This window comes from Streptopelia decaocto, assembly GCF_964273445.1.
Source record: "Streptopelia decaocto genome assembly, chromosome: 8".
Lineage (NCBI taxonomy): Eukaryota > Metazoa > Chordata > Aves > Columbiformes > Columbidae > Streptopelia > Streptopelia decaocto.
Window position 1 is genome coordinate 5,726,124 of NC_138662.1, and position 17,340 is coordinate 5,743,463.

Sequence of the window (17,340 nt, forward strand, 5' to 3'; positions counted from 1 at the left end):
AAAAATGTTTTATAGCCACTGATGGATAGATAAGCAGCGTGGCAGCTCCACACTTGTTCCCTAGCACATGCAAAACACCTCGTGACAGATTAAACCCCCCCTCCCCAGGAACTGAGCACTCTGCAGTGCAGGCCAGGCAGGGACTGGAGCCCCAGCTGAGACTGGGCAGCGCCACTGAGCTCTATTAACGCACTCAGGACCCATCACATTAGCTTACCTTGGACCACTAAAGAAAGCTATTGCTCGCTTCTTTTTACTCAGGTTTTTAATCCAACAACTGCGCTCTGCCAGTTGATGAACCTTTCATGGCTCAAACATTTATAAATAGTGTACTGCTTTGGTACTTCAGCCCAGATTAGATACATCATGAATGACAATAAGTATTCTGCACAGTTATACTGTGACCAAGACAAAAGGAACGTAATTGCACATATCTACAATTCACATTGTTGAAGACTATTAATTTAAAAAACATGGCAGTAAGAGGTAACTGAGCCATCACGGTCAAGGAAAGAGAACAACGGGGGGTTCTTCAGAAGCTTTCCTCTCTGCTGCCCACCTAGCCTGCAGATTTATTCACATGGGAATCTTTCAGGCACATTACAAATGAAAGTCCATGGAGAATAAACCAAATAGCAACCATCTATAAATGATGATCAAAAGACTGATGTGGACTGAGTTGGAACAAGAAGCAACCCAACACAGAGGAAAGATGGTATACACTGCATTAGGTATGGAGAACTTGACCACAAGATCAGATTCTGGAAATAAAAGAAATCCTTGAATAGTTTCCCACCAGATGTAGTTTGCATTCTGTTTTCTTACCTGATCTGCTGCAAGGAAATAGGTGATTTGATTTGCTGATAATAATCAGGATACTTTTTCTTAGAGGGCAAGTGGAAAAAGGGTTCAGATATGAGCTGGCCCTGATTATTTCGGCAACTTCTAACTGTGTCATAAAGCTGATATAGAGGATTAGAAGTGTCCATGAAGGATGTAATGCTCTCAGCTTCAGATTCTCCCTCTTCATAACGAGCAGCAGCTGCACAGAGAGAAAAGAAAAATGGCAAACTCAGCAGGACAACTCAGAGTGGGTTTTTTGGTTGACTTCAAATGGACAAAGATCTAAACCAGAAGAAAAGGCAGTCCCTCCGTCGAGGGTGTTCAGCCACTCTCTGGCAGTCAGATTTATACCTCAGAACAAGACATCACAAATATATCTTATGAGCCTCAAGCTGACAAAAAAGCACTTTATCCAGGTATTGCAATCTCTCTCATCAGACAAGACTTGAGTTCTGCCAGTGGTAATACCGCCTTGCCACACACAAGTGCTGAGAAATGTTCACATATGAGACTACGTAACAGGACTGTTCAACCACACACCACCTATGCAACGGCTACATCCTTATTTACCCATCCAACCATTAATACTAGCATTTGTGCCAAATACATTTGTATATTGAACTACTGCCATTCTGCTATCTGACAAGGACTCACTATGAGAATAAAAATTGACAAATCATATCTGGAATTTTCAAAGATGCCTAGTCAGTTAAGCAAAATGGCCAAATTAAAAATTAGGTTTTGCACATATATCAGAAAGGTGACTTCAGAACTCCTATAATCCTTTAGACCAAATTAATCACAGCTCAGTTCAAAAATTGTGAAGTTCAGCAGAAAAAACCTGACACTAAGGCCTGAAGGTGCACCTACAACATCTGCAGCTAAATGAAGGAGAAATAAATATTTTAGAATTATTATATGATTCCCATTAACATTTCCTATTAAAGTGTTTACAAATTTTATAGCAAACTTTTCTGGTTATATGAAGCATGTATTACGTCTCAGGATTAGGATGAATGGAAAAAAAGATATGAAGAACTAACATTTACTGCCGGTAAAATGAGGAGAAACATTACATGAGCAACAGAAGCACAAAAGGAATGAAAACACACCAGTAGGGGAAATACAGGGTGGGAAGTGATAAATGGCCAACATTCAATGCTCCTCAGTAACACCAACAGTGTAATTTGTACATTGCCGACAGGCATAACACAAAATCTATGTGGTTTTGCACATGCTAAAGTTAAATTATTGACTCTTTTTTCCCCTCTTCTCAAAGTTTGAAGGAAAGTTTGGCAGATGACACCCTGGGTAATTCAGTTACACAGAAGACAGTTCCCTAATGCTCATGCCAAGTTTCCAGCTGGCATTTTCATTACTGCTCAGCGGAGGCTGGCAATGTTTCAAGCTTTCTATCCAAATTCAGTAAAGACATATTGACATGCTGACCAAGCCAGGGGACACTGCATAACAACACAGTACTATCGTTTTTCCTCTGCAGTCTGATGCTGTAGTTCTACGCGAGCGTATGACACGTGGGACCTACCAGCCATGTAAGATGCAAGCTAGAATACAAGCAGACCTCAGAGGATGTGCAAACATATAGCAAAGATTCTCATTACTGGTTCAGGGAAGACACTAAAAATTATCCTAATTATGTATCTGTATGCCAATCAGCATCACCTAATGGCCTAGCACCTACTACACAGTAGCCAGCAAAGCAAGAGCTGGACAGAATAAGGTAGAAAGACTGGAGGTCGCACTGTGTTCTCCTGTAACTAACACACGGAGATAAATGCTAACAGCTAAGAAAATGCTATCAGGTAAACTAAGTTTCCAAAATAGAACATACAGCAAAATACTGGGTTTGGCTTTGTTTACTCAAACGGTTCAATTCAGTTTGTTTACTAAAACAGTTCAGTTTTGAGTGCTCCATAAAAAAAATAAGAAACAGAGTAGAAAAAGCAGAACTTGTTTTTATGAAAGAAAAAAAAAAGAGAAACTAGTCAAGTATCTGCTGTTCTCTGACACATGGAAGTCAGCAACAAAGCAGTTCAATACCTTAAATAATAAATATACTTCCTTTGTATTAAAAGTAGAACAAGGCATTCCCTAAAATAAAAATCTGAGTAAAGTAAACAGGTACCACAAGGAAAGTGTTTACAAAATATTGTAATACAGTTGTAAATATTGTCATTATGATGTGTATGTTCTTTACAAGTGATGTGTCAAACATTAAGTATTCTTACATATTCAGAAAATGACGGTGTTCTCCTAATAAGAAACCTGTTATCTTAACTGAAGAATGTATTATTCAGATCAGAAGACAGAAAAATCAATTTGCTATGGAACAAACAATCTAATGCAAGACTGCAGATTCTTTAATATGCAGTAGCACCAGGTCCCGTATCCCCCCCAAGCACAGACTGGCAGTGGAGAGTACCAGGCAGTTATTCCCCCTTCATGCAGCTGTTACCACAACTGCAGTTAGCAGATACAGGAAAAAAAAGCATCACCGCAGTAAACCATAACCACAAAATATACTCCATTCAATGGTCTCAAAGAAAATGTATTTCCTGCTGTTTGTTCCATACCACAGTCACAGTTTCCTAATGAAGGGACAGCTTCATAACAGAGTGATATTAAATTGACTTCGCTGCAAAAGGAGGCAGCCATCTAATTTACCACTGGAACTGAGCTTTAGTATCAGATATAAATGCGTGTGTCATACACATGTACTCTTACTCAATGACGAGGCAGAAAAAGTGCAGAGAGTGAAAAGAGTATTTGAATGTACGCGAAAGAAAATCAGTCTTTACTCAGTGAGTGATTTGCTTTAAACATCATCTCTTTTGTAGTCCCAAAGCACCTAAATGTCAATGAATGCTCAAAGGCTGACTGAAGACAGATGCCAGTAAAAGCAAAAGCTGCATCCACTCCTGAAACATTTCTAAATGAGATAATAATAAAATACCTTTTTTACAAAATGAAACGCTTATTTGTAAGTAATACATAATGATAACTATGCCTGCCTTTACAGATTTATAACGAGGAGCAAGGGAGCCGCAGAAGCTGCTCATGTCCTAGTACATTTGGGCTGGAAATCTTCCACAAGCTCCATCACACCATGACACCTTCTCTGAAACTGTGAGGATAAACTCCAAGTTGGAAACAGATATTGTTCATTGCTCAGGCAACTGCTACAACCAAAGCAGCTCATAAAGATTCCATTCTCTGTATCAAGAAGGAGAAAGTAGTCTTAATGTTCAGTCATGCAGCCGAGTTCCCATTTATTTTAATGAGCGCTAGAGGAAGGAAAAAAGATGGAACACCAGAGCAACTAATAAAAAGACCACTTGGTTTAAATAAAAATCCTTTTCATCCAGAGACTGAGAGCACAAGGATGTCCAAGTACTATGTTGGATAGACAGAAAATCTTGAGAGTAACACAGGTCTGCCAAAAAAAACTGACATTGCCTCTTAAGTGAATGCAATACAGGTAGGAGAGCTTCAACAGCAGCAAGACAAAAATCTCAGATGCATACACAAGGCCCCATGAAAATTACAATAATGTCCATTGTAAAGGTGGCACCTGAAACCTGTTGAATCACTTCGAGAATTTATATCACAAAGACATAAAAGCTATCCGTGTTTACAGAATTACAATTTGCAAAAATGGCAGCTGACAATCGCACTGAACCAAGCTAATAAATACTCCTCACACCTCCCAGAAAGCAGCTGCTCTAAAGCAACAACTGAACTCTGGGCTAATCGGGAAGAAAAATGCTTTTGCTTGCAGCAAAATCTAAGATGATCCGAGAAAATTCTACAGCACATCCATCCACTGGAAAACAGTGGTGAGTACAATTCAATTATCAGGTGTGAAATAAATACCACAAAAATACATATTGAAGAGATGCATCATTTCACATCAATGCAGAAATAATGTAAAGAAAAAATAAAACAATGGTATATGTACAAAAACGTTTTGGAAATCTGCTCTGAGATGAATGCAAAGAAGTTACTGAGAATGTAACTATGAAGGCAGACTAACTTAAAAGACAACCTATAAGAATTTACTATCAACACTGAAATATCTGATACAATGCACATACTATGGCATACATGCTTATAGTGTAATGCTAAAGCACACTTATTCTGACACTAAGGATGCTGTATGAAGGCATGCCTTTCTGCGTGCTTTTGTTTGAATATAAACCTGCATGCAGCACTGCATTACCACAAGGCTAGACCAGATATTTCTAAATTAAGGTCTAACATTTATCTATCCTTATACCTCATGTAGATTATCTTCACCCTAAAGAAAAAAAACCTGGTAAGTACCAATGGCACCAGAGAGAACGAGCCAGCGTGAGGGAGATTTCTCTCAAACACTTGCAGCACTGTAAATCTCTCTTACTGCAAGGAGCACCCAGTGTCTTATCCAGTGCCTCCTCTTCTGTTTCATATCAGAAGGAATAAAAACAAGCGCAGTGCCCTAAAACTCGGATAAGTGTACTTGGAAACTCACACACTAAATTAAAAACATGCAAGCAGGTTTGGCCTACCCTGTCTTACCAGCTGTACCTTTATAAATTTGTACTTAGAGCAAAGAGGGATTAGATTTAACACAATTACATCCTGAGTTTGGAAACACTGCAAAATATATTTGAAATAAAGATAATTTAATCTATCAGGAGTTGTACAGTTCTGCTTTAGCAGACATTTTTATTAAAGAAAATAAAATGAGAAACTGCATTTCAGTTCCTACCAGCCAAAGCTGCATCTTCATCACTTTCTGATCCATATTGCAGTGCCATGGTTATCGCTGATAAACGATCCCCTTGGGCTGATCTTTTGTTACTACAAAGAGAAAAAGTGTAAAATTGAAAAAAAAAAAAAAAAGAAAAAAAGAAAAAAAAAAAAAGAAAAAAAGGGTTATCATGTTAACCATTAACAGTCACCAAGAGCACGTCAGTAAACAAGTGAAGCTCATGAGAGCTGCCTACATTATCAGCAACACAGACATGACTGTGCAAGACAAGACTGGAGCCCTTAACAAGCAAAACCGTTAACAATCCATGAGTTTGCCTCTATTTTAAGAGGTGTCCTTCCAACCGAAAAACTGGTCACACAATCAGAAAGCTAGAGCTCAAGCTAGCTATCTTCTGTCCTGTTTTGAACACTTGACTATTTGAATTACTGGGGGAAAAGAGGGATGACAACAAGTCTTTCCCAATTAATAACTTTGTTAATTGATCCTGTTTATCAGGGATTCATATACAGAAAGGAATTGAGTACGCTGCAAGCTGTAAAGGCTATATCTTCCCCCATTTTCCAACCACACGTGAGGCATTTTCAGTACACGCAGTGCCTGTGTGTGAAGCAGCTTCCTCTGCTTTCTAGTTGGGAGTAAATCAGCGTCCACAAAGACTTCTTCAACATCCCTCTCTTCCTTCCTTTGGTCCCAAACCTGGGGCACAGGATTTCATATCTGCACCACAGGCTACACCTGACAATCTGCTTTTTCACTAGGTTGGCTCTTTAGGCACCTCTAGCAATGGGCTTGGCCTTGCCCTGCGGGAGTGACTGAAACTGGAAGAAGCAGACAGGTTGCTTGAAATGCCACCAACTCGGTACAAATGCTCAGTCCCTCAGAGACCCTGGCAGCAGCGGTGCCAAGCCGTGCATTCGGAGCACGCAGGCAGGGAATCGGCCGACAGCAGCACGGCTTCCACACAGTAACCCACAGACTGGGGACACGAGACCCCTACTGTTACCAAAATTCTCAAGTGATGGATGGAGGAACAAACCAGAAAGCCTCCAGTGATCCCGTCTACCCAGCAAGTCTGCCATAAATGCATCCCAAATGCAATACTTTCCTTTTACAGGCTCCACTGGTTTCCACCACCCATCTCTTAATTATTTAGTCCTACTTGTCATTTCTTTTTAGTCTCAAAATATGGCTTTTCTAGGTTTACAACACATTTCCATGTTATTTTTCACCTGCTCTATTTCATAATGAAGTTTAACATACTGTTCTTCAGATAATTTCTAAGAAAATAATTGCATATAGAGTATTTCATGACAGGTGCTTTGAAATGTTAAATATAAAATCAAACATGGAAGAGTAATTACAGCGAAGTAACTTATTAATCATACTTCATATTTGACTGTAATATATTTGAATCTCAAAAGTATTTGAGTCAATACTGAAGAGCACTCTCAATTAAAAACAAAATAGTTTTTCCATATGATGACAACCCAGCTTTTCCTCCAACTCCACAGTTTTACTTACCGGTAATATTTGTTAGAAGAATTTCTCTCATCACCAACACTGCCTTTACCCTGTGAGGAAGGACCTGTCAGCTTGGAAGCAGTCAAATTTGATGGAGTCCTTAAGGCAGAACAGCCAAGCCAAGGAAAGGGGAAAAAAAGAGGCCCACCTTAGACCCAAGGAAAGACGCAGCAAGGATAAAGCTTTTTACAGAACTACTTTGACAGAGCAGCCAAAAAGTTCAGAGACAGATACAAAATGCTTTAAAGCTAGAAGTAAAGTAATACTAAGATTCATTTAGTGCCCCAGCATTAATATCGATCTTGTTTATGAAGTCAGAGGAAGGTAACATCCAGGTTGAGGATTAATAGCTACACACGCAGCTCAGCCTACAACAGCAGTGAAAGCAGGCAACAGAACGTTCCTCAGCATCCAGGTAAAGCTCATCGTACAGATCCAACCGTGTTTTATCAATATTAACAAAATCACTGTCAAGTTGCTTGACAGAACGTATTGTCAAGCAACTTTATTTTGCCACTTCATTTAAGGGAGGACAGTTAAATGCACCAACAAAGAGCAATTTAGTAGGACAAAGGATACAACAAACTCTGCCATTGAAAAGCGTGATTTTGGGCACAGCAGCAACATGTCTGTAGAACTTGGGTTAGTAGCACTGTGATGGATTTGAGCCCAATGCACCAATGACAAACAGATGTAAATTCAGAATAAAAATACAGTAAATTAACTTTAAATTAACTTATGGGGGTATTTTAACAAAATCAGCAACAGGTAAAGGAGACCCTGCTTTGAGACAGCTAAGCAGTTAGGACATGAAATAAAAAATAATGATTCTGTGATGCAAATTCAGCAGAAAGACACAAAAAAAAGAACAATGGTTCAATAAAAAAGAACCAGTGAAATGCAGAACAGCAGGTGAAAGGCTTGGTTTTCATGATACTTTTCTCTCACCTCATTTTTTTGCATTCAGCCCAATATTATTGGAGCCTGCTTCAAGTATTATAATTTTTTTTGCAAGTTAGAGAAACAAAGAAGGGAGCTGTCAATTATCCTGACATTCAGATTACTTCAGGATTTGCAGGTCTGTTGAGAACACAGTACATGAGAGAACATCTAGAATAAAATAGCTGAGAAGTGGAAATGGGTTGGCAGTGCAAGAGAGGAATTCAACTAACAAATATCAGTGTGATTTATCTGTCATCCCTTCTTATGCAAACAGCTTTATTTTGGAGAAAAACGGTTAAGCCTCAAATTAAACATGACACACATGTGACATCCTGAGCTTCACCAATGGCCAAGACACTGAGAAAAATAAAAGTTGCGATTTCAATATAAAACTTCAATGCCTATATGTAATTCTAGTTACTGCAAACACATATGTACGTTCAGTGGCTGTAGAATCAAAGTCTTCTGGCACTACACACACTTTTAAAAAGGAAAAGTATTAAACTATGTGTCAGGAATTACTCCCTAACACTGTTTCTGCCTTTATTTTTTAAGTGCTCAACAACAATGCACCCAAACATGGGAAGCACACTGACACTGAACAAATGAACCAGAAAAAAACACTGTATGTCGAATATCTCAAGGCATCAAATAGTAAAAAATCAGGTAACTTCCATTTCTTTCACACATAATAATACTAGGCAACACTTTTAAAACTGACACCATCTACACACTTTTCAGACAACAAAAACATTTTAACTGCCTTTCAGTAAAGTGAGTGTTAATGTTTTCAGCTGTAGCATACAAACCTTTGCAGGAAATGACAGCAGTTATTTTCCAGCATCAAATTCCACTAAACAGCTCAACTACATAAAAAGAGTTCACCTTGTAAAGAGTTTGCTAACTCCTTGGGTGACTTGCAATATGTTGCTCTACTTTTTTAGATAAATGACACAGTTCTACGGGCAAATAATACCTAAACCTACTTTAGAGTGCTACTCACAAGTAAAAGGTTTATATGAGAATAAGTCTAATAGCATTTCAGATAAGAAACATCTAAAATGACCACATCACTTCTCTGTACACCATGGATTTTTCACAGGAAGAAAATGTTTCCTAAATAAAATAATTCCATCAAACAAGGAGAGCTATCAACAGTGTTTTATACCTGCCTGTTCAAGACTAAATCTGTATTTCACTGATTAAAAAGCTCAGATCTTCAGTGCCCTGTGCCTCTTTTCATAGCTAGAAATCGGTTTTTGAGCAAGAATTTATATAATGTGCACTTCCCTCTAAATACCTTTTGCCTGAGGTTTTGTTCCTATGTTTCTGCCCCTACCTAACTAACTCTGAGCTCTTATGTTTCAGCTCTTAACAAGGTTCAAGGATATCCAGCATTTTTGGTAAAGGACAACAATGCACCTTGTTCCTCACTAGTCCTTTTCTGTTATTGACTTTTAAACAGATTAAACAGATGGTGGAAGTTGGCTATAGCTTAAGTTATAAAAAATGCACTGACAGTTATTCACAATGAAATATTTCACCACAGAAGTATTTAAATTAAAAGTTTCCTTCCAAACACTATTTTACAATTTATAACTTATAAAACAACAATAAACTAAGTTTTCAAGCAATTATTTCCCACAGCAAAATTAAGGGGACGTCTATAGAGATTTTTATATGAGATTATAAGAAGAATTCTACTTTCAGTACCTGATTCGGAGACTTGACTTGGCCAACTCACTGTGTTCAATTTCAGCCTTTTTCATATTAAATATTTTTTTAATTGCATTTGCATCCTGTCAATTAAAAGAATTTTTGTTTAATGTTGAAAGTGAAGAATGTTATACTCAGCAGGTATATCCACCTATCTAAAAATCTAAAACAAAAATGAAGCAGCTTTTACATTTTGATATAAAACCATTTTGCATCAGAAATGAAGCACAGAAATACGCTATCTGACATACACGCACTGTGGCCTGTAAAAACTGAGCAGAATAGCTGAGTAGCTTCAAGCTACTTACAATTTGCAAATATACACAAATACCATTTCGAACTGAACAGGCCAATGGGTTTCTGTGACTTTGCAATCAAAAAGTTACTACAATTACTGAGTTTCACAATGCTTGCTCTCACTCATTCTATACCCGTGGACTTGATACTCAGAGTAACAGTTCACAAAACAGAGATTACAAGTTTGGAGTGAGGATACAAGTGTGAGTAGTGTTGCTAGAAACTGAAACTACAATCCCAACAGAAGTGCAATTGGAAAAGTCCAAGAACCACTTACATAATAACATCATACATATACAAGGTTTCTTACTATGAAGCCCTTAAAAAACTGAGCACATAAAGGAATAATTTACCACTGAAATTCTCTTAATTCCAGAGTAGCTGGAAACAGTAACGTGGTAATTTGTACACAAAATGTTAGTGCACTAAGTATGAAAAAGATAGGAGGTGCAACTTGGTCACAAAAATACAACTAAAAGGATCTTCAAAAACTAAGCAAAGAAGGCATGACTCCAGTTTTCAAGCTTATGATGAAAACCACAAGCAGTTTCTGCCATCTGGAAAGAGATAACAGCTGAGTACTACCCCTATCACTTGAACCTGTAGTTTCAGCCATTTCAACTTCAATCACAAGGATCCTTCATGCCTCCAAAGAAGTCATGCAACTCACACCCGGAGATAAAATTTAATTGGAAAAATCATATAACTCAAGAAAAAGTTACATATACCCCAATCATACTAAAAACAATATGAAGAAGCCAGTAATAGCTATTTTTTTAGAAATGCGAAGAGTCTTTAGGGCCTCATGCCCTAGATTCATTTAACCATCAACTGGCACAGAAAGTAGTAAAGAAAATCTGAGCTCAAACCGAACTATGAACAACTGAAACTAACCTTGAATACTTGTGATCCAGGCTCATTGTAGGTTTTGGCATTCTTTGCCAGAAGATCTATATCCTTGGCCATTGCATGAATACTTTTATAAGTTCCATTCTGTACAACAAAAAACAGAACTGGTTAAGGTGGCAGCCTTCATATAGCACAAGAACTAAGTGAATAGTGAAAAGCAAGAAAAACAAGAACATATTTATGAGGAGAACAGGTAAGTATTTGGAAAAAGTCAGCAATAAAAAAGTAACAAACGTAAGTTCTAAGTCCTTATAAAGTTAACGAACGCTAAGTAAAAGACTGAAAAAAATACTTAATGCATCAGATTATCTTCATTTTGAAGGGTTCTGACAAAATGTTATTTTAACTCTATTCTGTAGTTCTATTAATTTGAGTGCTATCCCTCACTATTATACAAAAAGCTAGAATAACAGAACATTTCAAATTACTGGAGGCGCAAGATGAAAAATGCATCAGTACAAAACATCTATTTACAGCACCAGAACAAAAGTAGGTGATAATGCACGACCAAGCTTCAATACCTCAATGTTTTACACCAGCAGTACTTGTCAAGGGACTACTTTAAACCATTAACCAGCAAGGAACCCAAGATCTTCAAGCTCAGTGCCAGCACATCACAGTCTACAATCACAGAATCACAGAATGACAAGGACTGGAAGGGACCTTGAAAGATCATCTAGTCCAATCCCCCTGCTGGAGCAGGAACACCTAAATGAGGTTACACAGCTACTTCTCCAGCATTAACCCAGGACAGGCCATTAAACCAGCAGAGTGTTCAGATTTTTAAGTAGCAGGGAAAAACACATTGCCTTTCCTACCACCATAAATCCCGGCTTCTAATAACTTTAGAATGCTTACTGTTAAATAAGTCTATACTACAACATATACTCATACTGTACCTGTATCCTTTGGGCAATAGTTTTAAGATCTATGGGCTCCTTTATTATCGCATAATAATCTGGATATTGCTGGAAAACAAAAGTAATGTATACATTACTATAAACAGTCACAAAGCTATTGTTCCAATACCTCATAAAATGAGCTACTAAATTAATTGCAGATAAGAACAGCGCAAGCTTCATAAACATAGCACTAGGCTTTAATTTGGGCAAGCCAGATCATAAGGCAGATACAAGGAATTAGAATTCATCAATAAATTGACATAAAGGAACAGTTCTGTCTGAAAGCCAAATACGTGGTGATGGTCTTCAGAGTATTAATTTTGCTGGTTAAACTTGTTACACCACACCCTAAAACAGAACAGTGAAATTAGACATATTTTAAAAGACCAAAAACTCCACACAAAAAAAAAAAAAAACAGTTAACAAAACTGGCAGAACAGGGCAAGCCCTAATCTGCAATGAAGGGCTGGGAGTGAGTTGGTCAGAGCAAAGGAGGGAAGCTCTAAAAGCAGCTGGAGTTTGCCACTGATGAGACACTGAGTGTGTCCATCACAGCATATAACATCAGTTATATAAATTCCCAGGTTTCCAACTTGGAATACAACCAATATTATTAAAATACCCACCACTTTAGAAGGAAGTTTCTGAAACAGTTCACTTATGAGGCGCCCTGATGGGTTTGTGGCAACAGCTACAGCTTCAAGAAGCTGTTCAAGAATTTCCTTCAGGTAACTTGGAGATGACTAAGGTAAGAAATGAAATCACAAGAAGTGTTAATAGCAGCCACAGTGGAGTGGTTTGAGTTGCACTGAAATGCATTAATTTACTTTTCAAAACCAAAAAAAAAAAAATCAGCTATAAAACACGGATGCAACTTTTGAAAACAACATTGTTTATGCATTTAGGTAAAGCACATGACAAAACTTCAATTTCACATTTAGACTGTGGACTGTCAGACAAGCATTACATATTGTTAGGACAGACCTGGTCGTCAACATTAGTGAAAACATGCATCCCAACATCACAAAAACCAGACCAGCCCAAACTTCCTGTCGTCACATCTGGCTTATAAAACACTGCAGGAAGAGCTGCACTACCTGAATGGGACCCACTGGAAACTGCTGCCAGCAGACATGCAGTTGGCAGGTCTCAGTGCTGGCACGATACCAAGCACATGTCATATTAGTTTCAACTAAACCAGAACCATGTTTTCTCCATACAAGAAAACCTCTTTTTTTTTTTTTTTTTTGCTATACAAAAGTGAAACACACATATAGTGCTGTGAAATTAGTAACTAATAAACTCATACAAGAAATACCTTTTGGGTTATAATGTAACTAGGAAAAGACTTAATGCTTTTTCACGCAGAGGCCAATGTCCCTCTCAGAGTCAGCTGACACACAGAGCCACGGCCGCCTCCAACTGCAGTGGTCATGCCCACACTTACTAATTCAGAATTTGCGCCTTGATTGTCATGTCCTTCCTCATCTTCATCTTCCTCCTCAGCATCACCTTTTTGAACAAATTCATTTTTTGTGCGCAAATACAACTCCCATAATTTGCAGGCAGCTTTATATTCAGGAGAATCAGGCTGCAAAAACAAATCGAACATTTTACTCAAATTTAAATCATTCTTATCTGTGGAAAATCTACAAATTATTAGTTGAAAGGTATTTAATGTATTAAATAAATAACAGAAAACCTGGGAAACTCTCGCTTCAGTCGTTCTTCGACAGAGATGTTAAAAATCACTATAAGTACTAGAAAATAACACCTCTATCATTCCAAAGCATTGAAATATTTCAGAAAACTTAGCAATTAAATTACTTGGGTTGAGGCTTGGGCAAGCTTATTAGATTAATCTGGAGAAACCATCAGGTTTTGTTGAAGCATAACCCTACTGATATTTAAACAGACTAAATATCAGTAAGACAGAAATGTGATTTAAGCCAACACTGCTGCCATTGTGTGGCACTTGAAAATTAATTCCTACAGAACAAGAATGCCAATAAATGAGCCAGTATCTCTGAAAGCACTGCAATGATTTACACTCAGCACTAACTGTGAAATTCCAAAGAGCTTGACAAGATGCTACCACCTGGATACACACCTGGGTATATTTTTTGGAAGATCCAGAAGCATTAGTCAGCAAATTAAGTTTCATAGACAGAGTTGGTAGTGACAGACAAGTATGTGCCTATTAACATTGTTCCTTAAGAACATTACCCAGAAAAAAGACAGCCTTTCCACTCTTACATATTTTTCTTTCCCTTTCCTCTGTCACTTAACCTCTATTTCAGGTATTCCTGCAGACATGTCACCTTTTTACTGCTGATGACATTCTTCTTACTTCACTCTCTCAAGCTCTAACAGCTTGTAATACAAATGAGAAACCAACATGAGAACTATTCTTAAACTTACCTTATCAGGCTTAAATATTCTCAAGACACTAGACCAGGTGTTAATTATGAAAAACAGATTTAAAGTGTATTCTGCTCCACTAGCCTTCTTCCTTCTATATTAATGTAAGAGGCTCAAAAATGCAAGACTTAAACTGAAATACTAAAAAAACAAAGGTTTCTAATCTAGCAGTGCAAATAAAACACCTGCTGCAATAAAGACCTTGACAATGAATCAGCTGTCCCTGTTTTATGTGCGTCATCAGAACTGCGTGGGTAAGGTAAAAGATGAAAAAAGATGAGGTTACGTTTGTGTGCCACACCTCCAGCTCATAGCTCCGTATTTCTCTGGAAACATCAACATTCCCTCATCCTAGGATGGTGACTACCTAGTTCTATTCTACATGCAAGATTTTTACGAATACAGGCATAATTTTGAGTCCATTATTCTGCAGACAAAGGCAGCACACATTTTGTAAAACTCTAATCCTTTTTTCATGCCACCAAGTCCTCCTCCCTCACATAGAAACCACGAAAAAGCCAACATTAATGGGCGAGTGCCCTGCAAAGCCTCAGGAGTACACAATGAATTTGGTAATCTCTGTACTTTCTCTACTGTAACCAGAATGTATAAATGCATTAATCTGATTATTTTTCAAAAAGCTACACACAAATGAAAACAAAATAAACATTGCTTTTCTGAATGTCACCTGGTTACCCTGACTGGGTTATTGAGAAAGCAGTCATTTGGATCATTTCCAAATTCAAAGATATATGGGAGGTAATATTAGCAGTTTTAGTTTTGCCATATCATCTCAGTGACTACATACAAGTTCTGTTTTATGTATTTAGCATAGCCTTCCGTTAAATGAGATTAATCCAATTTTTTTCACACTTTCTTACAGCAACTGCAATAAAAACCATTACCATTTAAAATAAAGCATGTACCCAGTGTGGTGGAATGGACATAAGGGTTTCACTCTTGATGAAATACATCTTTACATACCATTACAATCTGTCATCACTGACCATGATTATCAACAGGTCTTTTTTTCATATTATTAAGCCGACAACGGAAGAGAAAGATTCAACGTTCCTACTGTAAGCTTGCTGTTATTTATAAACTCTTCCTTTTGGGAATAAAAGTTATCTTTCTGGTGACATAGAGTGGGTTTTAAAATGGGAAGGCTTTGATAGAAGAATGTTTTTCCAAGTTTACATCTTACTTTTGCTTTCTATTCCTTTTGGAAAACTACATGAAGACCCTTCCTCACATTACTCTATAGTTTTCAACAGAAAAATTGTTATAGTAGAACATCTTACAAAGACATGATCAACCTTACAGAAATATATGCAAATAACTGCAATGTATGCTGTTCTCTTACCAATAATAAAGGCTAAACTGAAAAGGTTTTTGGCCAAACCAAGGAAGAATTTGAACATATCTCTACCACTTTTATAATGAATCTGAGCCTTTATATGTATTTTCCTCACCTTATAGTAAGCCTTTGCGTTGTTAAAAAGAAGCTGAAAATCAGCAGTCAGCACATTCACATCATCATATTCCTCCATCTTTAGCTTTTGCTGGATTTTCATTAAATCAATTGGCTGAGAAACCACTTCATAATAATCTGGCTGATTTCTGTTGCAATGACAAAAACAGGCATTGTATTCCAAGAAGTAAAACCAAAGCCACAGCACTAAAGTTTGTATGCGTCTACGGCTAAATAGAACAAAGAAAGTTCCAGTACATTTTTGTTACAGCTTTTAATACAACATCTGGGCAGTGGGTGAGGACAGTGGCCTATCCGTAGGCTTACTCTATTATACGTTCTGCTGCCATCCTCAAATTTCTGATTTTAAGATAAAATTCAGTCTCTACTTACTGCATTTTCAAGGGTCACTTCTAATAATCTTCCCAAGATATGCCCTTAGTATTACATTCCACCCCTTATGTGGAATATTTTATAGTCAAAGACACAGACGTTTTAGGCAAGTGTCACGGGTAACATTTTATATTAATTCAATATATCCTTTTTTGACTGAAATTGGGCACCAATGTTAGCATGTCTCATTGAATAATTGCATCAAACACTCAGATCAGACGCTCACGTGAAACTACGAGAAATTCAGCTTAAATTTTTGATAGCTATTAATGCTGAAGTATTCCTCAATATCCACTTACTTCCTGATTAAGTCTCAGCCTCAAGCCACAACCATAACTATGATCTTACCTTCGCTTCGGTGCCCTAATGAAAAGCTCACAAAGGAGCCTGCCTTGTTCATCTTTGTAATCTCTGATGGTGTTGTAAAGTTCATGGCATACAGCAATCTAAAATGCAAGAACAATAAAGCAATGAAATAGGAGAAAATTTGAAGGAGATTAACAAATCAAAGCCTGCTTACAATGTTGCCAATGACCAGCATGATCTAAAGCAGAAGTGTGAATTGGTGGATCTCATACATTAGAACAATACCTGACAAGTATGCCAGGTACTGTAGAATTTCACTTTTTTTTTTAACATAAGGAGCTTTCTTTCAATGCTAATTCTAAGTAAAACTCCTAAAATGTAAATTAATTCAATACAATTCTGAGTTATAGACATCTAAAACGACAGGGGTTCTTCTGCCCTGCAATTAATTAAAATTAGACTGTTAACTCAAAGGCATAACAGAGACATACACTTCAGCAATCACTGCCTGTGCCATCCCCCACTTAGCTCTCTCTGAATTTGCTATTCAGACACAGCTCTCAACTTCTGCACCTTATGATTTCAGCTCTTTCTCCAACATCCTTCCATCTGCTAAAATCATCAGCAAAAAAAAGAAAAGCAGCAAAAGGAAAATGGGAAAGAAAAAGATGAAACCGGGGAGACAAGAACAAGCCAAAGCTGAACGAGATCCTAAAAAAAACTTAGGCAAGGCAGCAGCAGATTCAGGGCCAATGCATATGTACTACATATGATCATCCATTTTACAATCCAGCACCTCCCAGACAGGGACACAGTATCCGCCCCTCAAAGTTGTGCATAAT

General features: G+C 37.6%; 1 protein-coding gene across 7 annotated transcripts in view; it reads right to left on the reverse strand.

The window, feature by feature from the left end:
• The window catches only part of PBRM1 (polybromo 1), a 62,482-nt gene that overhangs the window by 40,828 nt on the left and 4,314 nt on the right, over positions 1-17,340 (reverse strand). For 5 of the 7 annotated variants that reach the window (XM_082059819.1, XM_082059818.1, XM_082059815.1 and 2 more), the window contains 10 exons: positions 16,541-16,638; positions 15,801-15,948; positions 13,355-13,498; positions 12,534-12,650; positions 11,905-11,973; positions 10,991-11,089; positions 9,797-9,882; positions 7,142-7,240; positions 5,615-5,706; positions 826-1,042 (listed from right to left, as the gene is read on the reverse strand). In XM_082059819.1, the coding sequence (XP_081915945.1) occupies positions 826-1,042; positions 5,615-5,706; positions 7,142-7,240; positions 9,797-9,882; positions 10,991-11,089; positions 11,905-11,973; positions 12,534-12,650; positions 13,355-13,498; positions 15,801-15,948; positions 16,541-16,638 (1,169 nt within the window). The remainder of the gene's footprint in view (positions 1-825; positions 1,043-5,614; positions 5,707-7,141; positions 7,241-9,796; positions 9,883-10,990; positions 11,090-11,904; positions 11,974-12,533; positions 12,651-13,354; positions 13,499-15,800; positions 15,949-16,540; positions 16,639-17,340) is intronic. The other 2 variants (XM_082059821.1, XM_082059817.1) reach the window with 1 other exon arrangement.